This window comes from Manihot esculenta, chromosome 1 (assembly GCF_001659605.2).
Source record: "Manihot esculenta cultivar AM560-2 chromosome 1, M.esculenta_v8, whole genome shotgun sequence".
NCBI lineage: Eukaryota > Viridiplantae > Streptophyta > Magnoliopsida > Malpighiales > Euphorbiaceae > Manihot > Manihot esculenta.
Window position 1 is genome coordinate 5927373 of NC_035161.2, and position 23317 is coordinate 5950689.

Sequence of the window (23317 nt, forward strand, 5' to 3'; positions counted from 1 at the left end):
GATCACACTTGGGTGCACTGACCCCAAGGGGATACTCTAACCCATAAGCTATCAACCCAACCTCACAAGGGCTCACAAGCAAACAAAGAGAAGAGAAACATCAGGGTTCATGAAACAGACACACCAGAACATACCAGAGTGAGATTACCTGATCCCATCGGGTTCGATGTGTTAGCCTCCTGCTGGGTCATGGCGAAGATCCGCGCTAGAGCTGATGGACCTTCCCCACGGGAACCTGCTGAAGAAGGGGCTGTCCCCCTGTCTCCGCCTCTACCACTGCCCTGAAACATGACTGGAGCTGATGGCTGTGCCATACTGCCTGGAGTTGTCTGATGGGACGGTGTCATAAAAGCTGCCTTAGGGCACTCTCGAGCTATGTGCCCCTCCTGGCCGCATCTGTAACATGCTGTAGTCCCAAACCGACAGACTCCCTTGTGCGGCCTACCGCACCTTGCACACTCTGCAACCTCTGTGCCTGAGCTCGAGCCACCTCCTAATCCCAGACTAGACTTTATCCGATTCCAGAACTTGTTCTTCTTCGATCTTCTGAGACCTCTGTCTCCCTTCTTACTTTTTGTGACAGCCTCGCTCAGAGGGGAGAGATTAACATCACTTGTCCCCGGGAGTTTGGAACCCGAAGACTGTGCCACGTACTGTTTAACTGTCCCTTGGACAATGGCACTAGCCTCCATTCTCCGCGCCATATCCACTATAGCATGGAAGCTCTCCCTTTCTGCTGATTGAACCAACGAGGAATACCTGGAGTGAAGCTTCATAACATATCTCCTAGACTTCTTCAGGTCTGTGTCAAGACCTTGTCCTGCAAACGGCAACAACTCCAGGAACCTGTCTGTAAACTCATCTACACTCATCTCTTCTGTCTGTCTTAGCTGTTCAAACTCAATCATCTTCAATTCTCTAGAACTATCTGGAAAAGCCCATCCTGCAAACTCATTGGCAAACTGCTCCCAGGATAAGCTCTCCAACCTTGGGTCCACATAGTTTTTGAACCATTCCCTTGCCTTCTTGCATTTCAATGTGAACCCTGCCATCTGAATGGCTCTACTGTCACTTGCTCCTAGCTCATCTGTTATCATCTTTACCGTTCTGAGGTACTCAAAAGGGTCATCGCCTGCTTCGAACTTGGGGGCATCCAACTTGAGGTAATCTGTCATCTTTACTTTACCCCCAACTGATGAACCAGGTTTGGGTATCCGGACATCAGGGACTATTGGTTCTGCTGGTGGAGGAGGAGGTGCAGCATCCCCTGGGTTAGGGTTTGCTGGACCTGAGAAAAAGGGTGAGGATGGAAACATGGGGTACTGTGGATAAAAGGGAGGATAGGGCATAAAGGTGGGATATGGGTTATGGCTAAAGAAATCCGATGTACCTCCCATCGGATACCCTGGCCCTTGCGGGTAGGGTGGATACTGTGGTGGAACAAAGCCCGAGGCGTGAGTGCCTCCTTGGGACTCTCCCATATCCTCTACTGACATACTCATGCCCAATCTACTATCTCTTCTCTGGTTATCCTCCTCTGTTTCCATCACATCCGCTGACACACCTTCATGAACTGATCTCCTCCGACCTGCATCAAAAGACCTTCTAGGGTCCCTTGATGTACTTTCCCTGATCGCCCTACAAGATCTTGCCCTCTGCAGAGCAGGGGAATGGGCATCCATGCCCTCATTCTCTGGCGGAGCTCCAGTCAATCTCGCAGATCGACGAGTTCCTCTCATCTTGACTTCTGAAAGCATAACATAGCACATAAACATTAGCATTATATGGTTCATGTGGAAACACATGAACCTGCACCACATACATAACATACATATCATAGCATTAATGCTCATGCTCATTATCATGGCATTTCACATCATCATACAAGACAGGACTCCATATCCTATCCTAGTGGACATGATCTTCCTATTGTGCTTGCCTTACTATAACCTTTATGAGCCCGACACACTATAGGTCCGACCATGTGAACCTAGGGCTTTGATACCATTCTGTAACGACCCGAAAATCCGGACCGCTACCGGCGCTAGGATCCAGATCGGCATAAGGCCACCGGGACCCGTAGCAAGCCTACTATGCATCCTGTACAGCTGGTATAATCCCAAACATGATCAAACATATCCATAAAACATTTAAAACTTTACCTTTAACCAGTTTGACCTGTGTATGCACTATGACTGAACTCATAGAACCCCCAGGGTCAGCATACCCTATGTCAAACTCGGTCCATCACATGTAACAACATCAAATAAAACTCATGTACAAAGGGATTATCCAACTCGGGCCAAGCACAATACTATAACTCTGAACATATAACATAAAGTCATATTACAATATAACTCTTTTACATCCTTACATAACTTTGCATTACATCATGTCCACTACTATTCTATTACATGTCCTGACCATGACCATATCTCGTCGTCTTCCTGAACTACCTCTGACCCTGCAAACCTGGGGTTAGGGGAGAGGGGTGAGCTAAAAAGCCCAGTGAGCAGAAACCATAAAAGAAAACAGTTCATTTTAACATATGCTATCATGGAATGCGTCACATCACAAATATATCACCTCAAGGATGAATCTGTCACCAATAGCCCTCTACATATCAATCTCGTACCATAACAAGTCAACAATACTCTATGCCAGGGGCGATACGGCCACGCCTGGACTTCACATGCTCTATGCCAGGGGCGATACGGCCACGCCTGGACTTCACATGCTCTATGCCAGGGGCGATACGGCCACACCTGGACTTCTCATGCTCTATGCCAGGGGCGATACGGCCACACCTGAACTTCTCATCTCATATAATATCATACATGCCATATCATATCATTCCACATCATGTCATAACATACTGAGGGCTAGAGGATCATCCAGTATCCATCCACATCATTATCATCGTATTATGCAATGCATCATATTCGTGAATTCTAATGCAAACAACCTATTGCATAACATGGTATTCATGATGCATGAACATGCTTGAACATGCTGAAAACATTTGATTTTAAAACATAAGGGTTAGTTCCACTCACCTCTGGCTAGCTCTGGACTAACACTGAAGCAGCTAACACTGCTAAACACCTCGGTTCCTCGGGTCCGATCCTACACAGGTGGACTCTAGTGAGGTGCCAAACATACGCTAAACAACTCATAAACAACTACCCAAAAACCCACTAAAGCATCACTTAAACATGCATAGAAAACACCCATGAAAGGGCTGGACAGGGCACTTTCGGCGGCATCTTCGGCGGCCGAAAGTCCCAGACAGAGACGAAAGTCAGGCAGGTTCGGCGGCACCTTCGGCGGCCGAACTCTCTCTCCAGAGACGAAAGTCAGGCACTTTCGGCGGCCGAACATTAACTTCGGCGGCCGAAAGTCTGCTTTCAAGCCAAACTCAACTTTCGGGGGCAAGGTTAGGCGGCCAATCCCCTGCATCCTCAGGCAGGTTCGGCGGCCGAAACCACCTTCGGCGGCCGAACCTGAGTTCATCCAGAACTCAGCCTTTGTGCATTTCCAGCCTCCCAAACCTTTCATACACCCCAAAACAAGCACCCAACTTTACAAACACATGCATACATCCTTAACCATGCACAAAGGAGCTCAAACAAGCTTAAACTCCCTAAAACAACATCTAAAGCATACATTGGGCATAAAACCCACATAAACCCTAACATGCACATCTACCCATCAAAACCATCTTAAAACATCTTCAAACTTGCTTAAAACTTCTTTAAAATATAAAGGAAAGCATAGATCTACACTTACCTCTTGAAGATCGAGGGTTGGTGTGACCCAAAGCTTGAGATGTGGAGAACCCAAACTCTTAAAGCCTCCAAGCTCTCCAAACCTTGATCCAAGCTTTAAAACTCTTCAAAACAACCATATAGCTTATAAAACGTGAAGGATTTGAAGAAAAAGCAAGAAAACGACTAGAGGAGGACATGAACACACCTGAGCTCGAGAATGGGGAGAAGTCTCGCCCATTTTCGGTCTGAGGGGCTTTTATAGGTGGCCAGCCAAACCTCCTTCGGCGGCCTAACATGCATGCAAAACACCCCCATGTTCGGCGGCCGAACTTGAGGTTCGGCGGCCGAACCTGGTTTGTTCAAACATAGCTTTCGGAGGCCAAAAGCACTCCCGAAACCTTCCCATGTTCGGCGGCCGAACTTGACTTTCGGCGGCCGAACTTGACTTTCGGCAGCCGAACCTGGCAAAAACCTCCTTAGTCTTTTCTTTTCAAAACTCACTTCTTTTTCATTTAAAACTATGAAATCAGTAAAAATCATTTTAGAAATCACATTTTACCCCTCTAGAAGACTCTGGTATCATCAAAATTCCATATTCCAACGGAGATTCCGCCGGAAGGTAGGGATTCCGATGCCGGAATCTAGCCGGGTGTTACAATGCCAGGGCGTAGAATGGGCACCTGGTCTTTCTCATAGCTCGTGCCAGGGCGTAGAATGGGCACCTGGTCTTTCTCAAAGACTAATGGATCATCCACTATCATCCACATCAACAATATAGAATGCAATGCAATATCTTCGTGAATTCTAATGCAATCAACCTATTGCATACTCATGGTGCATGAAACATGCTAAAAGCATTTGATTTCTCAATTAAAAAGATTAAGTTTAGTTCCACTCACCTTTGGCTGACTCTGTACTGACTCTGAAGCAGTGCTCACTGCTGATCTCTTTGGTTCCTCTAGTCCGTTCCTACACAAATGGACTCAAATGAGGGACCAAACTAGCTCAAGAACATCTCTACAAACTTCCCCAAAAACCCCCTAAAACGTCCTAAAATAATTAAGGAAAATATGCAAAAGAAGGCTGGACAGGGCACTTTCGGCGGCAGGTTCGGCTGCCGAAAGGCCCTCCAGAGCCGAAACTCAGACACTTTCGGCGGCACCTTTGGCTGCCGAAAGTCCTTCTAGAGATGAAACTCATGCATGTTCGGCGGCACTTTCAGCGGCCGAAACCCCCTCCAGAGCCGAAAGTCCAAACTTTCGGGGGCAAGCTTAGGCAGCCGAAACCACCTCCTTAGCATGTTCGGCGTTCGGCGGCCGAAACTGGGTTCTCCAGTAAGGCAGAACCCTGCTCTGCTTCATGCAAAAAGTCACCCAACTTCACTCAACATGCAACCAACAACTCAACAACAAGCATATACTTAAGTACATGCACAAAGGGGTCCAAAACTACCTTAAAACCCCAACAAACATCACAACTCAACACATAAACATGCTTTCACCAACAAATCAACCAAAAACCTACTTAACCTACTCATGCATCTCTACCCATAAAACTCCATAAAACCTTCATAAAACATGAAAAGAAGTTAAGGATCTTCACTTACCTCTTGAAAACGAGAGGATAGACGATCCTAATGTGGAGATATAGAGAAACTCACTCTCAAAGTCTCCAAGCTTCAAAATTTTGGTTTTTAGCTCAAAAGCTTCAAAACAACATGAAAACTTATCAAAACTTTGAAAGATTTGAGAAAACATGAAGATCACCCAAGGAAGATCATGGTCTCACCTTTGTCCGTGGAAATGGAAAGAAAATCTTATCCATTTCACCGACCTATGGCCTTTTATAGGTGGCTGGCCAGACCACCTTCGGCGGCCAAACGTGATGCCTAAAACCATGCATGTTCGGCGGCCGAACCTGGCTTTTCTTCCTTGGTGCTTTTCTTCCTTAGTGCTTTTCTTTCAAAAACTCATTTTCTTTACACTTAAAACATTAAAACATACCAAACACTTTAGAAAAAACATATCGATTATCCTTCTAGAGGGTTCCGACATCCGAGATTCCACCGGACAGTAGGAATTCCGGTACCAGAATCTAGCCGGGTATTACAACCTTTATCTTCCAAAAATGACTCTATATCTCACTACCTTCCTTATGTCGAAACCCAGCAACCAGAAATCTGTAAGCACTCTTGACAGAATAGTGACCCTTAGACACAAACTTCCAGCACCACGCATCTGGGCGCGAAGAAAGACTTAGAGGGATGTTCAAAATACAACTCCTATCTTTGTCATTGAACAACTGAGCTATTAAACTCTCATTCCATCTATGGCCGATCATAAGATCTGCAACAACAGAGAGAGTACAGTTCGGAGGGAGGGGTGTAGGACCAATGAGTCGGGCGCCTCTTTCAACCAAGAGTGAGTCCAAATAGAAACTGACCTGCCATTCCCAATTCTTCAATAAGCACCAGTTTTAACCAGACTCCGAGTCGTCCATATACTATGCCACAAAAAGCTAGGATTATGGCCCAAAGATGCTTCAATAAAAGACGTTGTCGGAAAATAACGAGCCTTAAGAACACGAGCCATTAAAGAATGAGGCTTGGTAATAATGTTCCAACTCTGCTTACTAAGCATGGCTAAGTTAAACTCATGAAGCGATTTAAAACCTAACCTGTCGTCCAGTTTGTGCTTCGCCATTCTATGCCAACCCAGCCAGTGAATACAGTGATTTTGATCAACATCCTTACTCTACTAATACTGGGTCATCATTCGCTGCAATTCAGCACATAAAGTCTGAGGTAGTAAAAACAAACTCATAACATAGTTTGGCAAAGCTTGGAGGACTTTTTTTAAGAGGACCTCCTTATCTGCTTGAGACAGCGCATGATGCTTCCATGAATTCAGCTGCTTCCACAAACGATCCTTAACAAAACTGAACACTTCCCTCTTGTTAATACCAAAATGAGAAGGGAGTCCCAAATAATTACCCAAATCTAGCTTCTCCTCAACCTGAAGCACTAAACAGATAGAATCCCATAGAGCCACAGGAGTATACTTACTGAAAGAAATAGATGATTTTTGAAAGTTAACCAATTGTCCAGATGCATTCTCATAGATGCGAAGAATACACTTGAACTCCAACGCCTCTTGAACATTTGCTCTGAAGAAAATCAAGCTGTCGTCCGCGAAAAAAAGGTGGGAGATCTGCGGGCCACCCCGTGATATTCTAAACCCATGAAAACTACCACGGTTTATACTGTCTTGCAAAAGGCGGGATAGCCCCTCAGCACAAAGAATGAATAAATAAGGCGACAAGAGATCAACTTGCCTCAGTCCCCTCGTCGGTAAGATAAGGCCAATTTCCCTACCATCATGCATAATCCAATAACGAATAGTGAAGATACAAGAAAACACCAAAGCAACCCATCGCTGCACAAACCCCATGCGGATGAGCATGTCATGAATGAAATCCCACTCTAGTCTATCATAGGCTTTCCCGATGTCCATTTTAAGGCCCCATATAACTCTTTCTTTCGAGACAATAGACGGCAAGATAGACTTAAGCCGGTTAACTATCATCTCAGTCATGATCTTATAAACCACGTTATAGAGGGCAATAGGACGCAAATCACTCATTCGCTTAGGGACACACTTCTTAAGTATCAAAACTAAAGCAGTCTCATTCAAATTCGAGGGGAGAGACCCTGAATGCAAGCAATCAATACAAAAACGAGACACATCCTCGCCAATAATATCCCAATAATGCTGGAAAAAACCAGGATTAAAACCATCTAACCTAAGAGATTTATTAATTTTCATAGAAAAAGCTGCATATTTTACCTCGTCACAACTGTAAGGAGCTAAAAGAGATGCATCCCGATCATGTGACACCAACAACGGAACACATTGCAAAACTGGTTCAGAATTACAATCATGAGAAGTAAAGAGAGACGTAAAATATCCAGACCCGAACTCTTATTATGCCACATGTTCGAATCATCCAACAGTTTAGCAATTATATTTTTCCGTTTCTGAGCAAAAGCAGTATTGTGGAAATATCAAGTATTAGCATCATCCTTTTTAAGTCAAAATTGTTCGGCACATTGCTTTCAGAAAATCTCACGGAGATTTAAAAGACGAAAGAATTGAAATTTGACTCGTAAAAACTCATCCATATACACATGTATGCGAGATCCGCGTATTGCTTTATCTCATTATTAATAATTAAATATAATTTATTATTTAACCTTTATAAATAATTTAATAATTAATCTCTTTATTTTAAAAAATATATTAAAATATATTTAATATTTTAAAAAATTTATTAATTAGTTGATTTATTAATTTTGACCATTAAATATTAAAAATAAATTTAAAATTCTTTTAATAGAAAGGGACTATTTAATAAATTTTTTAAAAATTTTAAAAATTAATTAATAAAGTTTTTAAAATTATAGAAATTAAAAAATAAAATATTTAACAATTAAAATCAATAAAAAAATTAATTAATATATTTTTAAAATATTAAAAATATTTTAATATATTTTTTAAAATTTAAATATTATTATTTTATAACGGTAAAAATTAAATAATAATTTTTTTAATTTTACGTTATATATATTAAAATTAATAAAAAAAATTAATTAATATATTTTTAAAATATTAAAAATATTTTAATTTATTTTTTAAAATCGAAATATCATTGTTTTGTAACTGTAGAAATTAAATAATATTTTTTTAAAATTTTATGTTATATATTAAGGAGGTGTATGAAATTTTTTTATAAATGAAATATTTTTATTAATAACAAATCGGATTTAATTACATCCTATTGGGCGGTTAGCAGCTGTCCATATGGTTCCGATTTAGGAAAAAATACCCAATGGTATATATTTGCCGACTTCCTTACAGAAGAGGTGGCCCCCTTAATTCTTGTTTGGCAAAATTATATTCGTTCATGGGTCTCTTGCTTTGCATTAAAACCCTCTCTTCTCTTCTATCGCCATCTTCCTTCTCTTTCTCCTCTGTCTCCTCACCGCTCTCTCTTTCCACCTCTCCATCCATCACCTTCTCTTCTTCTCCAACCATGTCTCGTCATTCTCTCCTTTTCATCTTCTCCTTTCTATTCCTTCTCCTCTTCGTTATCTCCTCCGCCGCTAATCTCCCAAACCCTACTTCTCCCGCCGTCTCCTCTTCAAGAAACAACCGTCAACCCCTCTTTTGTGGTTCTTTCTCTCGCAAGAGCAGTACTCGTTCTTTATGCATTCACTTTCATAGAATGAACCCACAAGTGCTGGTGCCACCACCTCCGACGTCACCACCGAGTGAAGAGATTGATCCGAGATATGGCGTGGAGAAGAGATTAGTCCCATCTGGGCCAAACCCACTTCACAATTGACGATCAATATCAGTATCGACACTATAGTTTTTGACATTTCGCCAGCTTCAGTTTCTTCTTTCTTCGTCGTTTCTTGGTTTCTTGTACGTTACCCTCGTCATGCTTTTTCAGCATCAGCAATGGGAAGCAGCTGAAGATCATTAATGGGCTACAGTAGCTACTACAAAAAGATCAATCTTTCTCAGAGATTAGCCATATTAATTAATTATTCTTTGTTTGTTCAGTCCCTTGTAGTACAAGCGAGATCATCATCAAGAGATTGCTATTTCCATGCTTGTTTTATTATAAGCTCTTCTGTAATTGAGAAAGACAGATTTTATATGAAAAAAGCTCAAATTTTTAATAAAAACAAGCATGGAAATAGTACGTTTGTGGGTTTTTTGTTTGAATCTAACGAATTGTAGGTTGAAGTTTAATTCAATTTCAAGTGGAGTTTCAAGGGAAACCCATGAGCTTCATTAATTTAGAGCTGTTCAAGAGTACATGGCTACACAAGATTCAGGTGCATGGAGGAGTTTCATCTTGACTTTTAAGGGCAAAATGGTCTTCTAGCATCCCATTGTGGTGGGTCTACAATCATTTATTATTGTATTGATGTATAGCCGTATTAATTAATTAGCTTGTGATAATGTTTTAAATATATTAGTTTAGATTAATATAAAGTTTTAATACAAAGTTTTCTTTCATTGCTTTAATTTCTTTTTCTCCATTTTTCTTTGCTTAGTTTATTTCCTGTAACAAAAAAATATAATTTTAAATTAATAATGAAAATTTTTTAAATTGATGATTTGCATTAATACCATTTGTTTCATAAATTATGAATTAAAAAAAATAAAAATTTATAATTGATGACCGCCAAACTTCTGATATTCGGACTAGGTCGAACTCGAAAAAAGGAATAGATTCAAAATCCATTAGGACCCTCTAAGCCAGCACGTCATCCAGCTTGTAAACAAATCAGGCCGGACTGGCTAATAGCCTGAGCTTAGTCTAGTTTGGTGACGTGATAAGAGGTAGAAGAGCAGGCACAGTTATCTCACAGTCCTATGTTTGCTAGCCGAAAAGGAATTAGATGGCGTCTGACAGAAATGAGTATGCTGTATGTACGGGTCTGTACGGGTCTGTATGACAAGAATAAATAACACTATAGCAGGGTGGCTAAAAAATAAAAGAAAAAAGAAAAAGGGACAAAAGAGAAATACGTGACTCCTTATACGGAACTTAGACAAACTCTTATAAAATCTATTCTCTCTAGACCTTAGAACATCAATAAGAACTAGATAAATAAATTTACTGAAACTAAAAATCTCAAATCCCTTTACATCTTAGCATAAAGGACAAATAATAAAGAAACTAAAATCTATGCTAGCTCTCCAAGACTAAGCTAATTAAGCACAAGCAGGAGCTTTGAAATCTTTAATAGTAACGTAAACAATGGAATCAGGAACAACGGTGATCGGAGACGACGGATCGACGATCACCGGCTTCATTTCCGGAATCTCCAGTGAAGTTGTAAGCTTCAATGGTGTTCCATTCAATAGCACAACATCACTCTGAATATTTCCATCTTTAGGAGTCAAATGATATTCTTCCCTTTTGTCTATTCCTCCATATTTATAATTCATAAGCTTGTAATTGTCTGAATAAGGACTATCATCATTCAAGACAGACACACTGAAGCTTGTCTGATTTGACATGTTAATTAGAAGTAGAGCAATCCCAGGCTGCAATTAAAAGCAAAATGACCTTATTTAGACATAATCTGATTTGTCTTACATAATTTTAAGAAATCAAGATTACCTTATTCTTCGAACAATGAGAGTATGCTCTCAAATAAGGGGTAGTATTGTGACTAGCTCCTAGGACTTCCTTCCCCATCAGACGATGCCATAGAAGAGCACTGTACAAAGGAAATAAGTAAATTAATATTGAAATGGTTAGGTTTATTGGTTGAAGAATATTCAGTTCAAATCGAAAAAATTGATCGAATCGAATTAATTTAAAAATTTGATTTAATTAATTTAAAAAATTTTAGTTATTTCAATTCGATTCGGTTTTAATCAGAAAAAAATTAAAAAAAATTGAACCAAACCGATTAGTGATAATAGTATTTTATTTCCAATATACATAGAGATTAGATCATATTATGATTAAAATATTTCAATTAAATTTTAAAATACTAAAAATAAAAATTTATTAAAAATTCAAATCGATTAAACTAAACCGAATCAAACTGAATCAAATCGATTTGATTTGATTCAGTTTCTAATCAAATCAATTCAGTTCAATTTTCATAAATATAAAATTTTTGATTTTTGATTTATTCGATTCAATTTGATTTTAAACCAAATCAACAGAATCGTCACCCATATAAATATGTAAATTCGATTGAGGTAAGTACCCATAATAATCAGGATTTGGTATGAATGAAGTGGTGTTAAGAAGGCCATAATTTCCACCAATGAGGGCTTGTCTACAGAAGACCTTGTGGTTGAATGATGAGGTCATGCCCAGTTGATCCAAATACCTATTATCACAAAAACAAAATATTTTATTTTTTTTAAAAAAAGAAAAAAATAATACAAAAAAAGGGAAAATTTCTAACCAAAATCCATTAGCAAAGGTGTGAGAAACATCTTTGCCTCCACTATTATAAGCACCACCAGCTTCTCCAACCCAAGCTCCTGCCCAAGGAGCAAATTCCTTGATATTGCTTGAAAGATCTTTGTATGTCTCTGCTATTTGATCCAAGTAATATGGATCTTGAACCTTATAAATCAAAGTTGAATCCACACCTAAAAAATAAAAAATTTAATTTTTTTTAAAAAACCCAATAATCATATAAAAAAATAAAAGAAATTAATTAATTTTTACCTGGACCCAGATTGTATATATGGTGGGTTACTCCTTCAACGATATTTGGTCCAGTGGCTTGGAAAAATTTATTAAACCATTTCTCCTCATAAAAACCGGCCGGTCCAAGCACTCCCGGTCTGGTTTCAGGATCTGGGTACAATTTATCTATTAATTTTTTCAATACAATTATATCTTTGGCATATTGATTAGGGTCTAGTCTTGCAGATACTCCTGATGCAGACAACTCATTTCCTGATATTGAGAAAAAAAAAATTATTAAAAATTCAATTATTTATTAATAAATTTTTTTAATGAATAATATAATTACCTAATTCATAAGAATCAATCTTGTAGCCTTTGGAAATAGTATACTTCATAAGATCATGAGCATTTCTTGGGTTCCAATCTCGTAACCATAGGTTTGAGTCATTGGATTTGAGTTTTCCAATCAAAGCATTCAACCCAAATGTGAGTTTAACCCTAAAATCATGATTTATCAAAAATTAGAATATCTTTTTAAAGAAAATTAAAAAAATAACTATAATATTTATGTACCCTGTTTGGTTGAAGAGTTGATTAAGTTCATCCCATCTCTTCATAGTAAGAGTCCCTTTGCTGAATCCAAACATGCCCTTATCAGACTTTTTAAAGTGAGGAAATTTCTTGATTGCATTTCCCACTTTATAAACAACTTGATCTTCTAATGACCCTCCAACTCTAATTCTCAAATTCCCAAAAGCTGAAAAATTTTAACCTAAATCAGATCATCAAATAACCAAAAACAAAATTAAAAAAAAATTGTTTACCTTTAATAGCATTAACTAAAATTTTATTCTTCAAATTCTGCGAACAACAAAAATTTTCAAAAATTAATTTCAAAAATTTAAATTTAGCGATGAATTAATAATAATAAAAATAATAAATAAATACCAAATTTAGAATTCCAGCACGACCCCATGGGCATTGGCCGTAGTCGCATTTGCTACTCGGCCACCAATCCAGAGTTGCACAAATGAAAGTATCCTCTGTTTTGGCTATGGAGGTGAGTCCTTTGACTGTAAGTTGAACATCTTCAGCAGCTACTGAGTTGAAACGTGACAGAAAAAAGATTAAAAGAGAAGATAGTAATAATAATTTAAACTCGGCCATTGCTTGATACGAGTTAAACCGAGTTGAATCGAGTTCAGAGAAAGAATGATTTGTATTTATATAATTTTTATTTTTTTAAAAAAAGCATAAAAATCTAAACAAACTAGAACTCTGTTTATCTGATCTCAACAGCTTAGTTGGGCAATTGATTTTTTAGATAAGATAGGAAATCTAATATTTAATTAAATTCAAATTAAAACATTTTGTATTATTGTTTGGATTTTTTACTGATTTAGTAGTTAAAGAAACCTGGAGCTTAATGGAAAATTTTTGAATGCATTTAAATATATACATTTTTCTAATAATTTTGATATGTAATTTAAAAATAAAAGAATTTTTATCTAAAGCACAATAAATTGTAAAGATATATAATCTTTTGAACAGCAATTATTATAATCAGGGGTGACCAGTATTCGATTCAAATCCAAAAAAATTAATCAAATCGAATCGATTTAAAAATTTGGTTCGATTTTTTATACATTTCGGTTCGGTTCGGTTTTTAATTTTAGAAATTTTGGTTATTTCAGTTCGGTTCGGTTTTGATAAAAAAACTGAAAAAACCGAACCGAACCGATTAGTGATAATAATATATTTTTTCAATAATATAGAGAAATTAAATTATATAAAGATTAAAATATTTTAATTAAATTTTAAAATATTAAAAATAAAGTGCAAAAAATAAAAAAATTATTAAAAATCGAAACCGATCAAATCGAACCGAATCGAACTGAATCAGACCGGTTCGGTTTGATTCGGTTTCTGACCAAAATCTGTTCGGTTCGGTTTTCATAAACACTAAAATTTCGGTTTTCGATTTATTCGATTCGATTCGATTTTAAACCGAACCGACCGAATGCTCACCCCTAATTATAATGGATAATGGATTGAGGTAAAATTTAACGGTATTCGCTTTAAATAGAAAAAATTGATCAAATTAAATTAATTCAAAAATTTAGTTAGATTTTTTTATTTTTTTTATTCGATTTTTACTTTAAAAATTTTAGTTATTTTAATTCGATTTTAATAAAAAATCAGTAAAATTAAACCGATTAGTAATAATAGTATATTATTTTTTATAATATAGAGAGATTAGACTATAATTAAAGTAGAAATATCTTAATTAAAAGTATATTAAAAAATAAACCAATCACATTGATTTGATGCAAATGGATTTCCACCTAAAATCAATTTAATTTTTATAAAATATTAAAATTTTGATTTTCAAATAATTTGGTACTAATTGATGGTTCTTTGAGGTTGCTTTTCCTCTACAAGCATTGTTTTTTTTGCACTTTCTTGGTGCTTTTCCTTTCTTTTACAGGTAGTTCTAAACTCTTATTCCAATTCTCATATGGCTATACTAACATAGTATTTATTCAATTTTATGATTAGAATTATCTAGAATTTAATTAAATTTTAGATAGAATTTATTTTAAATGAATTTCACTATTTATTTTGATATAACTTCAACGGTAGAATTCAATTGAATTCTATATCATTTTTATTTGATTTAATTTTAAAATTAAAATTTATTTACTCTAAAATTTTAAATTACTTTAAGGATAATATATATATATAATAATAATATTCTAACAATATATTAAAAAGAACAAATTATATAAGTTTTTCTCTGTAATCTGTTTGTGATTCGATAATAAAAGACGATCTGCGTCAATTAATTATCGATGAAGAAGAAACTGTTGCTCTTCCTATTAAGAGTTCCAGAGATATTCCAATCGTCACTTATGATTTCTGTATGATGGGAATATTTCTCACATACAATCCAATCAATTTTCAGAATATGCAGACCTTTTAGCAGATTTATGACGGCAATTCTCGGACAGTTATTGCATTGAATGATTTAGTTTTTAGTTACAAGCCATACATTTTATTTTTGATGGTAACAAAAGTTCTTAGTTTTCGTATGTAATTTTTTCGTAATTTTTTACATTTTGATGGGTGCTTCTCAATCAATGGACAATTATTGAAAGGGGGCCTTTTGTTAATGTGAAAGAGTCATGGGTCTATTATATTGTGGTTGGCTTTTCTTCAAATTTTATTGATTCCGTTGTTTCGGAAGGTAATGTTCAACGGAGGTTCACTAATTATTATGGTTTCCGGAATCGCAACGACGACATTAGTCTTAAACCCTTATTCGAGCTTTATCTCGTAGAAACTTTCTTCTGTGGTTTTATTCTTTAATGATTTATGCTCAAGAGATGAGAAAGAAGAAGAAATATTTTTACCAAATTATCTTATGCAGGGGTTTAGACAGGTACTTGAGGAGCATTTTTGTCAAATTAAAATTTTTGTTAGACTCTAGAACTGATTTTTCTGTTAGATGGGTTTGTCATGAGCTATTCTAACTGCTCATACTTTGACTAGAGAATCTATTAGGTATCATCGTCTCTCTGTTTAAAATTTATTTGATGAAATTTTATTAATATAATAAATAATTTTGCTTTAAAAAAAACAATATATTGATAAAATTAAGATAAATAAGAGTTGTATTTATATATACTCTTATATAAAAATATTTATCTTCTATTTAACTGACTTAAGAAAGTAAAAGTTTAAAGTAAATGACCAATTGTTTAAGTAATATCTATTATTTTTATTTAATATTTATAAATAATATAAAAAATTAAAAAATATAATTAGTTATTAAAATAATTTTTAATTATTTATTTTGTAATTATTAATATTTTTTTAATAATTTAATGATTTTCAGTTATTTATTTAATTAATTAATAAAATAAATGATAATTGAATGGAAAAATTTTGTTAGGAGTATTTTAGTCTACAAAATATTGTTATATAAATTCTATGAAATTCATTTTAAATTTCATAAAATATTGAAAGAATTGATTTTAATTATAATCAATTTTACAAAATTTAATTTTTAAAATTAAATATACAAAATATAAAATTTAATTAAATTCTATAAAATTTAAAAAATTAAGAATTGGACCAAATATAATACAAGATTAGCGGTGAGCATTAATAAATCAAAAATTAAAATTGTGGTATTTATAAAAATCAAATCAAATCGATTTTAATCAGAAATTAAATTAAATCGAATTGATTTGATTCTGTTCAATTCAGTTCAGTTTCATCGGTTTAAATTTTTAATAAACTTTTATGTTTTACACTTTATTTTTAATATTTTAAAATTTAATTAGAATATTTTAATTTTGATATAATTTAATTTTTGTATATTATTAAAAATAATATCTAATTTGATTTGATTTTTTTAATTTTTTTTTATCAAAACTAAATCGAATCAAAATAATTAAAATTTTTAAAATTAAAAATTTTTAAATTAATTTAATTCAATTAATTTTTTTAATTTGAACAGAGAATGTTAACGATCCCGCTTTCGATTTGAACCGAGGATGTTAATGATACCCGCTGCTAGGGTACTCCGGTCTTTCATAGCTCTTTGTAAAGCGAGGGCTCTACCATGGAAACTATTTCCTGTCTATATTTAGCAATGGTATATTAAGACTAAATCATTAATTAAAAATAAGTTATATTTGTATTAAGTTTAAAATTCCTAATTTAATGAAAGAAATTGATTTACTTTTAGAAAATCTTTTGATCATTTTTCAAATTATTATGTAATTAATGAAAAATTGATTAAAAAGCCTTAAATTAAACAAAATCAAAATATAGAGTAAATATATGTGTTAATTTCAATATAATTAAAGAAAAAAAAAGTAATTTATCTTAATAAAAAATATAATTTTTTAAATAAATAAATTCGACGGCGACGGCATCTTAGTCTACCTTCTGTTTATTTCCCCGCGACACAAACAGAATACCCATGAATCTATGCCAGCAGCAGCCAGAAGCAGTAGCCGGAGATGCCTCATGCTTTTGGAGAAATGCAAGAGCATGAAGCAGCTCAGGCAAGCACATGCTCAGGCAATCACTTGTGGCCTCGCTAACAATTCCTTTGCTTTAAGCAGAATTATAGCCTTCTGCTCTGACCCACGTTATGGGAGCCTTAACCACGCCTGGAAACTCTTTCAACATGTTCAACAGCCTACTCTTTGCATTTGCAACACCATGATTAGAGCTTTCTTGCTCAAAGATGAACTCACCAATGTCTTCAATTTGTACTCTACTATGCTCCAGAATGGGATGTCCCCTGACAATTATACTTTGCCTTGTGTGTTAAAAGCCTGTTCAAAGTTGCAATCTTGTTTTCATGGTGAGTTATTACATGGGCATTGTTTAAAATTAGGTTTTGTGATTAATACTGTTGTGGGTAATTCTTTGATGTCAATGTACTGTGGGTTTAGTAATGTGAAGGCAGCGAGATACGTATTTGATGAAATGCCTAGTCCATGTGCTGTGTCGTGGACATTAATGATCTCTGGGTGTGCTAAAGTGGGTGATATTGACTCTGCAAGGTTGTTCTTTGATGGAGCTCCAGAGAAGGATAGAGGAATATGGGGTGCCATGATTTCTGGTTACGTGCAAAACAACTGTTTCAAGGAATGTTTATATATGTTTAGGCTGATGCAGATGACTGATATGGTTCCAGATGAGGGTATCTTTTTAAGCATACTTTGTGCTTGTGCTCAGTTAGGTGCTTTAGATACTGGAATTTGGATTCACAGATATTTGGACAGAATAGGACAGCCATTGAGTATCCGCTTAACCACGAGTCTCATTGATATGTATGCAAAGTGTGGGAATTTGGATTTAGCCAAGAAACTGTTTGATGAAATGCCTCAGAGGGACACAGTTTGTTGGAATGCCATGATTTCTGGTTTGGCAATGCATGGAGATGGAGAGGGTGCACTTAAGTTGTTTTGGGAGATGCAGGAGGCTGGGTTTAAGCCAGATGATGTCACATTAATGGCTGTGTTCTCTGCTTGTAGTTATTCAGGCAGGGCACATGAAGGTTTAAGAATATTAGATAGAATGTGTAATGTGCATAATATTGAGCCCAAGAGTGAACATTATGGGTGCATGGTTGATCTGCTTAGTAGAGCAGGCCTCCTTCAAGAAGCAAAAGAAATAATCCAAAGAATGCCCAATTCAAGAAGCTCCTCTGAAGAAGCAATAGCTTGGAGAGCATTACTAAGTGCTTGCTGCAACCAAGGACAAGCCCAACTGGCTGAGGTTGCAGCTGAGAGACTTCTGCAATTAGAACTTCACAGTGGAGCATATGTTCTGCTTTCAAATTTGTATGCAACCGCCGGGAAACATAATGATGCGAAAAGGATAAAGAAGATGATGAGAAACAAAGGGGTAAACAAGGCACCTGGCTGCAGTTCAATCAAAATTGATGGCATTGTTCATGAGTTTGTTGCAGGAGAGAAAACACATAAACAAATGGAAGAAATAGAATCTGTTTTGGAGAAGATGAAAAAGCAGTTGAACTATTTGGGTTGCAACCCCTACCCATTTCTGGTTGACCAAACATGAAGCATTCACTCTTCAATATTAAAGTGATTCTCTGGTAAATATTCTTGTTCCATAATATTCTTTTACAAGATACAAGTGATTTATATAGTTAAGCTTTTTAGCTTAATTTAGTAGACTTAGACATGCTGAAGGGTAAACTCCAACGATGGTGTTGGTGAAGAATTTATGGAGAACACTTGCTCTTAACATTGTGAAACATTTTATATGAATTACATGCACTATTTGCATCATTTGGTTACAAAAATGGAGTTATCCAAATTTGTTTATATAAATAATTAATTAAAAAAATACAAAACTAAATATATTTGAGGACTCTCAAATATAGTAATAATAATAATAATAATAGCAATAATAATATGCTTGAAACAGATTTTAAGATGAATTTTAATCATATTTGAGACAAGTACTAGATTGGATATGATTTTTTGCAGCTGCCATTCATGTACAGTAGCATCTTTCAGAGCATTCAAATCGAAAACGGTCTACAAAAGTGTGGCATATAGTTGCTTGATTTAAAGAAAGAGAAATGACACAATTCCATTGATCAGCAAAACTTTTTGTAAAGCTACTAGATTTTCTATTTTCATTCACAAGCACAAAAATATAGATTTCCCGTGGCAAATATGAATATGAATATGATCACAGTATCCACAGAATTAAAGAATAGGTTGATGTCTGCTAAACTAAGAAATCTGCGTCAGAGACTTCAAGGACCTTATGGACACCTATTGGGTTTACACCTGGCTTGAATGCATTTCTTTCAATATACCTGCACGGGCAATTAATACATTATCAAATCACTGCATTCACAATTTCAGAATTGTTAAGTTCACAAGGCTGAATGGAGAAAGAGACTCACATTTCTTTCAAGTATGAATGTTTATAAAAGGCATCAGGAATTCTCCCTGAAAATTGATTGTGATCCAAGTATCTGGAATAACATCAAGGCAAGCTTAAAGCATAAAAGAAAGAAACCAAAAAAAAAAAAAAGAAAATCTGTGCAGTAAAACATCAAAACTTTCAACAGTGAGCAAAAATGCACCAATATATGTACTCTAATATTTTTCCCAACGAGCAGGAAGGAATAATCAATCCACCTAACAAGGCAAGCAGACTTGTATTTATGTTGCTAAGAATAGCCATGGACATTCTGCTAACCATATACATATAGCTAAGTGAAAAACAAAGAATCAAGAATTTGTATCCTATATATTCTCTACTATTTTAAAGAAGAATGTCATATAGCTATGCAACAATTCATTTGGATATCAAGAAGATAAATGATGATCAGCAAAGTCTCCTCAAAACCCTGAGCAGGCATTCACATCAATTTATTATAATGTGGCTGTAAAATATCCTTAACATCTGCCATTAATCCATTATTGAGTATCCAAACTAATGGGCAAAAGTGATCTGTATTAAATATTTGAAAGAAAAGGAGTAACATAGGGAAACAAAAGGTTAAAGTGATTTTTCTTGGAGAGTAGCTTTTCTTTTTCTTCAAAAAAATGTCATAGTATGTTATATATCAGTAATTCTTTTTTTTTTTTTTGGGGGGGGGGGGGGGGTGGGGTTCTGTCAACCAAAGAATACATCAGTCAATAAAAAATAGTGTACAAATGCTCCAGGAGAAAGCCATATCCATTTTAAATCCAACCCCCACCCCCACCACCCCCATACCCAACCAGCTAACCAACCGAGAAAAGAAAAAGGGACAAAAAAAGGTGGAAGCAGTAAAAGGAACTTACAAGTGAGTCAATCTAGGAATATGAGCAAGTCCAGCAGGTATTATTCCAGACATCTTATTATATGATAGATGCCTGTAACCAATAAAGCCATCAATTACACAAAACTCATTGTAAAAAATAACGGAAAAATCTATCCTGGAAGTCAATTCGTTTGTGCAACCCTTGCACATTAAATTTAGAAAAGTAAAAAATAAAAGCAAAGCACTACTTATCAAATGGCTGCAACAACTGAAAAACAAAGTGTGAAATAATAATAATGATACGAAAATGAATAAAACTCACAATATTTCTAAATTGCTCAAGTTTGCCAGTTGTGCAGGGACTCCTCCAGTGAGGTAATTATTACTTAGGTAACTGCATATCATGGTCAGAAATGGAGTTACTTAAATTAGACTTTGTTCATTCAGCAGAAACTATCACTTAAATTGTGAATCTGGCAGATCATATAATCTTACAGGTTTCGAAGTGCAGGAAAGCAACCCTCAAATCGTATTAATTCTCTTATAGTACCCACCAAATGATTGCTGCCAACATCCCTACACATATGGTTTCACAATGAGACATTAAAATTATAATGATAACCATTACTATACAAACATTCAAAGGATAAAATGTTACAAGTGCCGAAGATGTTGCAAAGTTCCCAACTCTGCAGGAATTCGCCCAGAAAAGCGATTCTCATGTAGGTAAAGATACCGGAGTTCAGGAAGATTAGCTAGCTCCTTCGGTATTTCACCTTTGAAATTATTGAAGCTCAGGTACCTTCAAAAGGTTGACTCATCAACTTTAAACAGAATAAAATTTTAAGATTCGAAATCATGGCGGGAGAACATCCAATTTACTCACAAATGGGTTAAACTCTTGAGTTCACCAATTTCAGGAGGAATGACATCTTGCAGTTTATTCCACCTCAAATTGCTAAGATAACAGCAAAAAAGGACCAAGATAATAAATCAAACTTTGCACCAATTAATCAAACTGCTCTAAAGCTCAAATGAAACACAAAATAATATTAGTACAAAAGGAAGAAAAAGGGGTATACAGTATCTTAAGACGCTTCAAGCGCCCAATTTGGGGAGGAATAGGCCCTGTCAATTTGTTGTTATGCAGATCCCTGTTACAAAGAAAGATCAACTGAAGCAAGCAACAAATCAAAAGAAAACACAAAATAAAAGAAAAGGAAAATCATACAGTATGGTGAGATCCAACAGATTGGTAACAGCAGTAGGAAACGGTCCAACAATTGACACAGCATAAACTTCCCTGTAAGCAATAATCAGGCATCACTTATTCCCTTTTAGCCTTGTAATTTAAAATTTTTCAAGTGTAATTTGGAGTGAGAAATTTACAATGCAGTGACGACTCTATAATCTCCTTGAGTGGAGCAAGTGACGCCGGACCAAGGCGGAAGATCGCCATCACCACAAGGATCATCGCCAACCCAAGCGTATACGACTCTCCAACCAAGCGATGCCTTAATCTCATTCAAAGCCTTGACTAAAAAAGACAGAAAGCAAAAATCCAGTGAATAGCTTAAGGAATTCTACATTTGTGGTATAGTAGCACAAGAAAGAAAGAGAGGTCTGGGGATCTACCGTCGCGCTTGAGGGTTTTGGAGGAGGCGAGATTCAGTAGCAGAGGGAAAATTAGGATCAAGAACGCCCAATTTAATAGATGCGCCATCTTCCCGAAGCTCCGATCCAACTCCTAGTGAAAGTCGTTAGTTAATAGCTCTTCAGTTTCAGCTGACGCTCAATTGTCTGACGGTGGCAGAAGAGCAAAACGACGCGTTTTGGATGGATATCCAATATTAACTTTTTTAATTTTAGAGGTTAAATTAAAAATTAAATAGAAATAAAAATACTTTTACATGTGAAAATTAATATATATATTCTTATAATTTTAAAATTAATATTTTAATTTATCAAATCGAAAATCTCTAATAGTATTTTATTAGTGCTCTTATAATTTTTTAAACCTTTTTATCATTAAAAATATAACTAGTACAAGTTCATGCTCATCAAAAAATAAATTAGTAATTATATTAAAGATACGTTATAATTTAATTTTTATAGTTCAATAAAACTTAATTTATATTTTTAAAAATCAACTATTTAATCTTTATAATTATAAAAATCAATAAATTAGTTTTAAAAAATATAATTAAGTCATCATTGCTTTATTATTTATTTAAAAACTAACTAATGATATATTTTTAAATTACCATAACATAGGAAATTATAGAGATTATTATTTATATAAGCACTAATTTGCTATATGTATTTAAATTATAAAAATTAAATAGTTAAAATATATAAGATTAAAAAACTAAATTATAAATGAAATCGACCAATTCTAACTATATTTCTCACAATAGAGACTATTTTTTATAATTATTTTAAAATTTTAAAAAAATTACTATTTAATTTCTATAATATAAAAAAATTTATTAATTATTTTTTTAATTTTAAAAAATTACTAAAATATCATTGATATTTTAAAAAATTTATCGTTAAATATTTTATTATTTAGTTTCTATAATTTTAAAAAATTTATTAATTAATCTTTTAAATTTTTAAAAAATTTACTAATTAATTTCTCCGTATCAAGAACATTTCAAATTTTTTAAAAATATTTAATAATTAAAATTAATGAAAAAAATTATGAATAGACTTTTTAAAATGTCAAAAATATTTTAATACATTTTTCAAAAAGATAAAAAAGTGATTAATAAATTTTTATTATAAAAACTAAATAATAATTTTTTTAAAATATTAATATATATATATATATATATAAAATATTAGTATAGATAATCGATTTAATAGCCGTTAATATGTTAGTGAAATGTTCCACATTGATCCAAAGAATAAATTCGGCTGAGGCTTCAAAAGAAAGCCTTTTTTTCTTTCCATCCCTTAAATTTGAAGAGTTGCCAAACAAGATTCT

At 34.7% G+C, this 23317-nt stretch overlaps 3 protein-coding genes across 3 annotated transcripts; 1 reads left to right on the top strand and 2 right to left on the bottom strand.

The window, feature by feature from the left end:
- Nucleotides 1-10561: 10561 nt before the first annotated feature.
- On the bottom strand, nucleotides 10562-13178 carry LOC110619421 (heparanase-like protein 2). Its single transcript, XM_021762858.1, has 9 exons — nucleotides 12960-13178; nucleotides 12836-12872; nucleotides 12585-12768; nucleotides 12358-12509; nucleotides 12048-12281; nucleotides 11779-11968; nucleotides 11575-11700; nucleotides 10974-11073; nucleotides 10562-10897 (listed from the first exon to the last, which is right to left on the bottom strand). The coding sequence occupies exons 1-9, from the start codon at nucleotides 13176-13178 to the stop codon at nucleotides 10562-10564; spliced, it is 1578 nt and encodes a 525-aa protein (XP_021618550.1).
- Nucleotides 13179-16961: 3783 nt separating this feature from the next.
- LOC110621861 (pentatricopeptide repeat-containing protein At2g20540) lies at nucleotides 16962-18859 on the top strand. The gene has a single exon (XM_021766138.2). The coding sequence runs from the start codon at nucleotides 17013-17015 to the stop codon at nucleotides 18618-18620; it is 1608 nt and encodes a 535-aa protein (XP_021621830.1). The 5' UTR covers nucleotides 16962-17012; the 3' UTR covers nucleotides 18621-18859.
- Nucleotides 18860-19160: 301 nt separating this feature from the next.
- On the bottom strand, nucleotides 19161-22123 carry LOC110619760 (probable leucine-rich repeat receptor-like protein kinase At1g35710). The gene is made up of 11 exons (XM_021763309.2): nucleotides 21964-22123; nucleotides 21718-21865; nucleotides 21560-21631; nucleotides 21411-21482; nucleotides 21215-21286; nucleotides 20987-21130; nucleotides 20824-20904; nucleotides 20651-20722; nucleotides 20369-20440; nucleotides 19480-19551; nucleotides 19161-19389 (listed from the first exon to the last, which is right to left on the bottom strand). Exons 1-11 carry the CDS (start codon nucleotides 22049-22051, stop codon nucleotides 19299-19301), a joined length of 984 nt encoding a protein of 327 aa, XP_021619001.1. The 5' UTR covers nucleotides 22052-22123; the 3' UTR covers nucleotides 19161-19298.
- Nucleotides 22124-23317: the final 1194 nt, after the last annotated feature.

Coding starts and splice junctions, on each gene's coding strand:
- LOC110621861 (XM_021766138.2), top strand. CDS start 17,013: ATGCCAGCAGCAGCCAGAAGCAGTAGCCGGAGATGCCTCATGCTTTTG.
- LOC110619760 (XM_021763309.2), bottom strand. CDS start 22,051: ATGGCGCATCTATTAAATTGGGCGTTCTTGATCCTAATTTTCCCTCTG. Junction 21,131..21,214: donor CTCAAGAGTTTAACCCATTT/GTGAGTAAATTG, acceptor AACCTTTTGAAG/GTACCTGAGCTTCAATAATT. Junction 20,723..20,823: donor TTTCCTGCACTTCGAAACCT/GTAAGATTATAT, acceptor CATGATATGCAG/TTACCTAAGTAATAATTACC.
- LOC110619421 (XM_021762858.1), bottom strand. CDS start 13,178: ATGGCCGAGTTTAAATTATTATTACTATCTTCTCTTTTAATCTTTTTT. Junction 11,969..12,047: donor TATATACAATCTGGGTCCAG/GTAAAAATTAAT, acceptor TTTATTTTTTAG/GTGTGGATTCAACTTTGATT. Junction 10,898..10,973: donor CTCATTGTTCGAAGAATAAG/GTAATCTTGATT, acceptor TTTTAATTGCAG/CCTGGGATTGCTCTACTTCT.